Source organism: Pinus tabuliformis, chromosome Q (genome assembly GCF_031772625.1).
Source record: "Pinus tabuliformis cultivar Carrire ecotype Pingquan chromosome Q, CPIR1, whole genome shotgun sequence".
Taxonomy (NCBI): Eukaryota; Viridiplantae; Streptophyta; class Pinopsida; order Pinales; family Pinaceae; genus Pinus; species Pinus tabuliformis.
Genome location: NC_142296.1, coordinates 421,257,335 through 421,265,985, shown reverse-complemented (window position 1 = coordinate 421,265,985; position 8,651 = coordinate 421,257,335). Strand labels below are relative to the sequence as shown.

General features: G+C 41.7%; 1 protein-coding gene across 1 annotated transcript; it reads left to right on the top strand.

Annotated features, from left to right (window-relative positions):
• The first annotated feature begins 1,061 nt into the window (after nucleotides 1-1,061).
• On the top strand, nucleotides 1,062-2,106 carry LOC149220000 (uncharacterized). The gene is made up of 3 exons (XM_089386973.1): nucleotides 1,062-1,648; nucleotides 1,922-2,009; nucleotides 2,051-2,106. The coding sequence occupies exons 1-3, from the start codon at nucleotides 1,373-1,375 to the stop codon at nucleotides 2,104-2,106; spliced, it is 420 nt and encodes a 139-aa protein (XP_089243099.1). The 5' UTR covers nucleotides 1,062-1,372.
• The last annotated feature ends 6,545 nt before the right edge of the window (nucleotides 2,107-8,651 follow it).

The following is an 8,651-nucleotide window of genomic DNA, read 5'->3' as shown; positions in this document are numbered from 1 at the left end:
CCTGAATCCAACCGCGTGATAACCAACAACAACCACCCCTGCAAAATTGACTGCCACCACCTGCCGACCTGGAAAGAGGAGAGTTCGACCACAATTGGCTTCCACACCAACCGGTCTACCACCTCTACCACTGCATTGACATAGGAAATAGAAGAGGGCAGAGTCATAAGCCTCTTGACAACACCCTAGAACCCAAAACCCCGAGAGCCCAACAAGGGCCAAGATACATCTAGAGCCAACGCCACCAGACCCTTCAGGGATCCCCATAAACTAATAAAATGCACCCACTTAAACAAACAACCACCCAAGCATCCAATCGCATATGAAGTAGGCCAAGCCAAAGCTCCGCTATCTCCACCTCGAGACCTAGGCAAAATTCCCCTAACAATCAAACAACACAAAGAACGAAGAAGAACCAGAAAGAGGAGAAAGAACAAAAGACTCACCGTGAGTGAAGGTCCCCAACACCAATTCAACTACATAAAACCCTTAGGCACCACTCTACAGTGCGCCACTAAAAAAGATACCAAAATCAACCACCCTTCCTTGAAACAATTCCACAACCCAGAGAATGAAACAAAGAAAAAGACCCCGACGGACAAACTTGCAGCTTTTAAAGAGCGAACTTAGTGGGTGGAGCGGTGACGTTGAAATTGCCACTACTTCAAAAAGACTCGAGAGCCATAAGACCCGCCAAATTGCAGCAGCTCAAACCAATATCATGCAACCTCCACACAACAAGCCCCATATAAATTTTACCAGTCCCTGCATGCGCCATTAAACTCCTGACCTTACCAACACGGCTTCCGACGGAGGTCGAATGAAATTTCACAGGCTTCATATAACATTTCGTCTTATGTCTTGTATACCGGGAGGTTGGATGTGTTGTCCTCCCCCATCTGCATTCTACGGTTTTTCATTGCCCACGTGTTGGGCCTATCTCGGGGATTGAAACGAAAAAATAATAATAAGAAAAGAATTTTAAAAATAGAAATTAAACAAATACAACATTACGATATATATATATTATGTTACCATTATTATATTAAAAGGAATATTATTAAATTCAAAAGAGACCATGAGATATATGTATATATTTTTACAAATTCTTGTTTCCGTCAATGAGGCCGCAATGTACTATCCTTAAACCCCGACTTTTTAATGGCAGTATGTCGCAGTGTGCCTAAACCCCGAGTGCTCAATGTTCATATGGGGAGCATTTATCGCGTTGTGATATATTTTGACCCCCCTATTAATCCAATTCTGTCAAACATGGCGAAAGAGCATCAGACATCATCCATCTCCAAACATCCAGGTGGCCGTTCACTTGAAAAAGCCTAATTCCACTCACATTCTCCAACACAATTTAACGATGCTGCGAAGGCCAAGGCCACCTGCATTGACGCATCCAATGCAGCGTCTAGAAATTGCGAAGGCCACACCGTTCTTGTTTGCTCTCGTACCGTCTCATCATCGGACTGGTTACTGTTCAAACAATCTGATAACCCAACCAAGACATTCGAGAAGTTTCTACCCAGGAATTTCTCAGGCGAAATGGATCAGATCTTTTTCCATGACAAAAAGGCCATGGACCAGATTAAACCATAGATCTTCCGTCCATGCGAAGGCACAGGCACAATACCCCGAGGTTGGTTAGTTAAAGTTTTATCTAAATATTGACAGCTCATGGCTATATTTAAATAAACTTCAGCAATAAGACAAAGCACAGGTCATCTGGTGCCCTGGCATTGAATTGAATTACACCAGGGCAAGAATTTACCCGAATTTTTGTATTGCCTTTCTTCGATATTACCTATCTGTTCAAGCGGTTATTGAAGATATGCGATGCCTTCCTTTCCCTCGTATGAATTTAATTATTATTTTTATCTCTAATTCTCTTTGATTTTTGTTTTTACTGGAGGTATCTGCAAACGTCGAGGGCTCGGTGTCAATAGTTGACGGTCTTGTTGATTTTCTGAACGAGTCTTGGACGCAGTTCCATGCCACAGGTATGAATTGGCGCTTAGCTTTGCATTCTTGTATCGGTTAGGTTATGCATCGTCACGTGTTCACGAAATTCTTGGATATTTGGTAGAAGTGTATTGAAAGAACTGGCACGTTATCTCTGTTGTCTCTGTAAAGAATGAATGAAGATTATGAAAACTATACAGTTCTTGTAAAGTGGAAATGGTTGAACCCAGAGAAGCTAGGTGCAGTCTACAGTCCAAGTGGAGAACGTAACACTTATAAATAAAAAAGGGCTGAGGTCCATCTGATTATCCATTATTATAATTTTTTTGAATTAAGGCTTCCTTTGACTTTTAATATTAACAGTTTGCACAAGGCTTTAATACAAAAAGGCCGGCCTCAAATGTGGCCTCCACAAGTGTTGTACACCCAGAGTCTATAGTCACTCCACAGACTCTAGAAAAAAAATAGATAAAACATCAAAAGACAAAGGGCTAATATGCAACAACGCCAACAGTAAGAGGAGGCTGGTCGTGGTCATCCGGGGGAGAACCCCTTCAAGAAATCGGGGGATCAGCATCAGCTGGCTGCACAGGCCCCTCCCATTAGAGGGAGACTCGGGGGGCTTGGGCTCTATTTAGCTAAGGCCAGAGTTGGAAAATGCTTGTCATTTTGTGGCAGGGCTGGCGGCCAACTCCTCCCAGGCATTCATTACTGTAAGAATATTAATATTAATAAACTATCATAAATCCATCTTCACCTCACATCTTTTAAACACCAAGAGGGTCGCACTTTGATTTCATTCTGATCTCTCTGGGTGCTTAATGGATCTGGTTTTAAGATGAGTTTATGTTCATGATAATTAGTTTACATTATTTTGAATTTCTTATTATCATAAAAAAATTCTTTACCTATTAATATAAACAGTAGATGTACATGGCCTTTCTGATAATTTTAGATAACAATGGTATGTTCTATATGCTTGAGAGCAATTTACTTCAATATTCTTAATAGCCCAATATCAATTTCCAGATTAGCAATCACATTAACATGATAATAAAATGCAGATAGAACATAAACAATAACAGTAAAAGACAAGCCAAGACAAGAGGACACAAGATATGGCGCCAGCCAGGGACAAACCCAAATGTGGGGAAACCGTTTGATCAATTCTTCTTATTATTCTTCAAAAGTTCAGCAGAGAGAAAGAGTACAATATGTAATATTCACTTGCCCAATCAAAGTGAAATCTGTCCAGTCAAACAGCAGCCACAGAAAGCCCTAACCAGAAAGTCAACGCTGGTCAACAGGGCAGAATTTGACCTCCAAAACAGCTCGGTCAAACCTAGTCAACTCGGCCTCCAACAGTCATCTGAATCAGCCCAAAACAGTTCCGAAAAACTCAGTCAAACTTGGTCAACGCTGCAGTCAAACCCTTCTGTAGTCAATGCTGGTCAAACAGTATGGATTGCCTTGATTTCAATGCCCAAAAATGCAGTCTGCCCAAACAGAATTTTCCCTCACAAAAATGCAGTCAAACAGGTCAATGTTGGCTGGTCAATGCTGGTCAAAACCCTTCTTGAAATTTGGTCAACACTGGTCAATGCCCAAAACAGAAAATGACTATCTTCTTCTTCGCACGTGTGGAGAGGCTGCCCAGAAATCCGTACCCAATCATGTGAGGAGTGAGAGATGTGTGAGAAGTTGAGTGATCCAAATGAGGAAGAGGCACCTTCTATTTATATGCAAATGTTGAGGATGAATAGACGTGACTATTGGTATTCTGAGCCTACATTAGATTGTTGGCGGACCTTGACAATTTGTCCATAAGCAAAATAAATTCGTAATTCCATTTGTACATGTTAGAATGAGATGATATTTAGATCAATCGTACACCTCTCGGAGAGAGGAATCCAATAAAAATATCAGCTGCATCATATGAGCTGTCCAAGGTGGAGTTTGGTCCTAGTTGCCAAATTTAACAATTTCATTATGTTTTTTCTTCCATTATGCGACCACCTCGAACAATTTGAAAATTGGGCAGGTCCGTCCTCTAGGCAAATAACAGTCCATACAAATGAATATTATGCATAAAAACAATAAACAAAGTCTTAGGATCTTAGCTAAATTAAAAGCACAATGGTATGCCACTACTTTGGCCTCTTCTTTGTATACTCCTCATCCAAATTAATGTTGTCACCATTATGTAGGCTCTACCTATACCTATGTCATCCAAATGTTGATTCATGCATGTCCAAACATCAGAGTTTGGAAATAGAGAAATTACTGGCTTGGAAGATTCCTCATGCTCAAAATCCTTTGCCTTTTTCAGGTGGAAGAGGCTTGCAACCTATATCCTTAGCTGCATCGGGCTGCTCTTCGTTAAGTTTAATCACTGGAGATGTCTTGAAAGATCCAAATTTTTCATCTACTACAACATCTTTGCCAAATAAATCAACTAGTTAGTGTCAATATCGACCAACCTATAAGCTTTATGATTTTCTTTTAATTTTGACCAAAGGAATCCCCAACAAGGCCGGTCTCGTACTCGCGTGACATGGGGTTGATTCCAACAGCTACCACTATAACATCTAGGTGCAACCACTTCTCCCCTAGGACGACACGGGTTTGATAGTTCGGGGGGTTGAACATGGGACCTTTATCACTCATATTTACTTTACATAACATGGGCTTGCCAAGTGAGCTACCTCCGAGGGGCTTAATCTTTATGATTGGTATTGTTCCCTATGATCATCAATTTCTTGCTCTTTGGGTCTAATTTGGTTCTTTTCTCTTCTGGAATCCAAGCATAGGCACTGGAATCAAAGACCTTAAGATGGCTATGTTAATTTTGTTGAAACTCTGCAACTACTTAGATGAATTTGGTGAAAAATCAAGGCGATTAAAAACTGAAATCAAGTTTAACTTTCACCAAGATATAAAGTTTCTTAACATTCAACATTCAATGGAAAATACTTGAAATAAAAATACATGCACACATAAATTTGGCACCCATGTTTTACCCAGAAAACCCAAATGGGAAAACCCAATTTCATTGTTGTGGTCTTCTTATTGATTGTTATTTGAGCAAATAAATCTTTTACAATTCAGTGCACTGCTACTGTAGCTAGCAAATAGCCACTGAGAAAGCTCTCGACTTTCTTCTCTCTAATCTCAGCTCCACAAATTGTTCTCAGCCTATCACTGCTCTTAGCCCTGAGAAATTGCTCTTGGCCTTGTCTCTTGATCTCGGCCCTCACATATTCATTTCCTGTGGAACCTAGTCTCGACTTCTTCGAATTCTTGATCTTCACTCCTCAAAACATGTGCTATAGCATCCACAAAGAATCATCAATCTTTGTGCTTTCATCCTTCTTTGCCTTAATAGGCTTTCGTTGCATGGAAGAGACCAAGTTCGAATGGCTGTTCACACTAATGCATCAAGTGTTAATTTTCCTTGAAACTCTGCAACTACTTAGATGAATTCTTGAAAACAAGGTAATTGAAAACTGAAACAAAATTTACTTTCACCAAGATACAAAGTTTATTAACAATTTATAAGCAATGGAAAATAATTGAGAGATAAAAACACATTTACACAAATTGACACGCTTGTTTACCTTGGAAACCTAAAAGGGAAAACCCGCTTTCTTTGTTGTGGTATTTTATTGGTTGATCTCGAGGAATTGGATCTATCAATTCGTGCTACTTCTTGCAGCTAGCAATCTGTCTCTGAGAACATACTTGTTCTCCTCGTTGAATAGCCTTGAATTTCCCTTGCAAGCCTCCTATTTCCTTGCGCACTAGAGCCCCTATTTCCTTGCGCACTTTCTCCTATTTCCTAGCACACAAGGAGCTCCCATTTCCTAGCGCAAATCCTCCTATTTTCTTGTGCACTTGTGGCCCACTAAATCCTAGCGCACAAGCTCTCAATTTTGTGCACACACAACCAAAGAATGATCTCACAAACTCGTGATGACCCTGTGCCTTCGTCCTCCTCTTCATAGACCCAATTCAAGCATGCAAGTATGCATAGCTCAATTTAGAAGCTCGAGTTGTGATTCCGAGTTAACTGAGAGTTCAACTAATTCTCTCTCTAATCAACACTTGGAGTCTTAACTCGTTATCTCTTCAATCAAGACCGAAGACTAAATTGTTCTAACTGAGTTTGTAACTGCCACCTCTTTTATAATCAAATTGAGGAAGACTCCACGTAACTAAAGCTCCAACTCTACGCATGGTATCTAGATGATCATCCTAGTAAACTGGAAATAAACTCATCGTAATTGAAGTCTATCTCATGAGCTTGCACTTATGCTAGAGAAAGGCAAATCGAGGTCTTCGTTGGCTAAGGCACAAGCCATAAGACTTTCACTCGCTACATTTTCAACACTCCCTCTTAGCGAGGAAGGGATTTTGTACAACTCCCAACTCATCTCTGAAATAAACGAAACTGCTTCTTGCCAATGCCTTAGTTAAGATATTTTTTGTCTGCTCTGTTGTTGGAATGTACGATAGCTTCACTATCCCTTTCTGTGCACAATCCCTAAGATGATGATACCTGATCTTAATATGCTTGGAGCGATCATGAAACACTGGATTCTTCGAGAGCTTAATCCAACTCTGATTGTCACCGTGTATCACGGTAGGCTCCATCCCCTGCCTGAAAAGTCCCACAAGCAACTTCATCATCCAGATAACTTCACACACTACCAAACTAGTAGCCATGTGCTCGACCTCTGTTGAACCAAGAAATCGCTGATGACCCAATACTAAAGACGCAACCTGAAGTACTCTTCCGATTTGTGGAGCTCCTTGCCCAAGTTGCATTTGTGAAGCCCTCAAGCCTCACTCCATCGACCTGTTTGTACCATAATCCATAATCTGTTGTGCCTCTGAGATACCTCAAAACATGCTTCGTAGCAACCCAGTGAACTCTGGTTGGCTCCATCATGAACTAGCTCAATTGGTTCATTGTAGAACAAATATGAGGACATGTGTTGACCAAGTACATCAGTGACCTGATGAGCTGCTTGTACAATGTAGCATCTACTCACTTTGCTCTACTAGCATCCACATTCCTCCAGTTTGTGACTAAAGGCGTGGTCATGGGCCTACAATCCTGCATATGAATCCTCCTGAGGATCTTTGTAGTGTACTTCCCTTGCCCCAAGAAGATTTCCCTATCACCTTGCCATACCTTCAGCCTGAGGAAATAGTGCATAAGCCCTATATCCTTCATCTCAAACTCCATTGCAAGGTCTTCCTTGCAATCCTAAATCAAGCTCTACTCCAAACAATATAAGATCGTCAACATAGAGCATTAGAATGAGTAGAAGCCCTCCATTCGTGATGTAGTATAGGTTGGCATCCGCCTCACTCTTAGTGAAGCCTAATCCTTGAATGTAGCTATCAATGCGAGTGTACCATCCTCTCAAAGTCTCCTTGAGCCCATAAAGAGCTCTCTTCAGCAAACAGATATGAGTGTCTTTGCTGGAAGTCTCAAACCCCTCAGACTGCTTCACATAAATCTCTTCCTCAACCACCCTGTTGAGGAATGTTGTCTTCACGTCCATTTGGTGGATCTTCCACCCCATATGAGCTGCAAGTGCCATAATCATCTTGATGGATGAATAACGAGCCACTGGGGCAAATGTCTCATCATAGTCAATGCCCTCAACTTGTGAGAAGCCCTTGGCCACAAACCTGGCCTTGTACTTCTCCACACTCCCATTTGCTCCATGCTTCACCTTGTACACCCAGTGTGAGTCTATTTTTGATTTTCCCTTTGGCCATGGCACAATCTCCTAAACATCGTTCTCCATGATGGAGGAATATTCCTCCACCATGGCATCCTACCAAACCTGCTAAGAGGTTACCTCCTCATAACAAGAAGGCTCTGTGTCCAACAACTCAGTGATCAGTGACATATATCCACTATACCTCTGTGGCTGCTTGCTCTGTGTGAACATAGAGCTAGGAGTCTCAACTTGCTCATGGGCCTCCTAAATCAACCTCTTGGTCCACTTGACTCTCTTCCTCCTTGTGCTGGGAGTCACTGATTGAGTGGTTGCCTCCACTTGTCTTGGTCTCTCCCCATCCTGTGCTGACTCCTAGTCATCCTGTTGTGCGGCCCTCTTGTCCCCTGGCTGAGACTTAATCAGTGATATTAGTTGAGGCTCTTGCTTGAGAGCGAGTAGCTCCTTCTCAGGTACTCCAGTCTGCTCTGTCTCTATGGACTTCCTCAAAGCTTTGTCCTCCTCAAACCTTATGTCCCGCTCGATAACTGTCTTTTTGAGTGATGGTATATACATCCTGTATGCCTGATATGTCTCACTATAGCCCATGAAAATTCCCTTTTTAGCTTTGGGCTCCGGCTTTTTCTTGCTCTCTTTTGCCACATGATAGTAAACTTTTGTGTCAAAGATGCAAAAGTGAGAAACATCAAACTTTTTGCCTGTGAAAGGATCCTCCGATGTAACTCGTCCAAGCACTCTGTGGACTCCTATTCTATAGAAATATTGTAGTGTTACATGCCTCTGTCCACAAGAACATAGGTAGTCCCTAGTCATGCAACATGGCCTTGACCGCTCCAACTATGTTGTGCTTCTTCCTCTCAGCCACCCCATTCTGCTGAGGGTTATTGGGGCACTATAAGCTTTCTCCTAGTGCCCTCCTTGGCA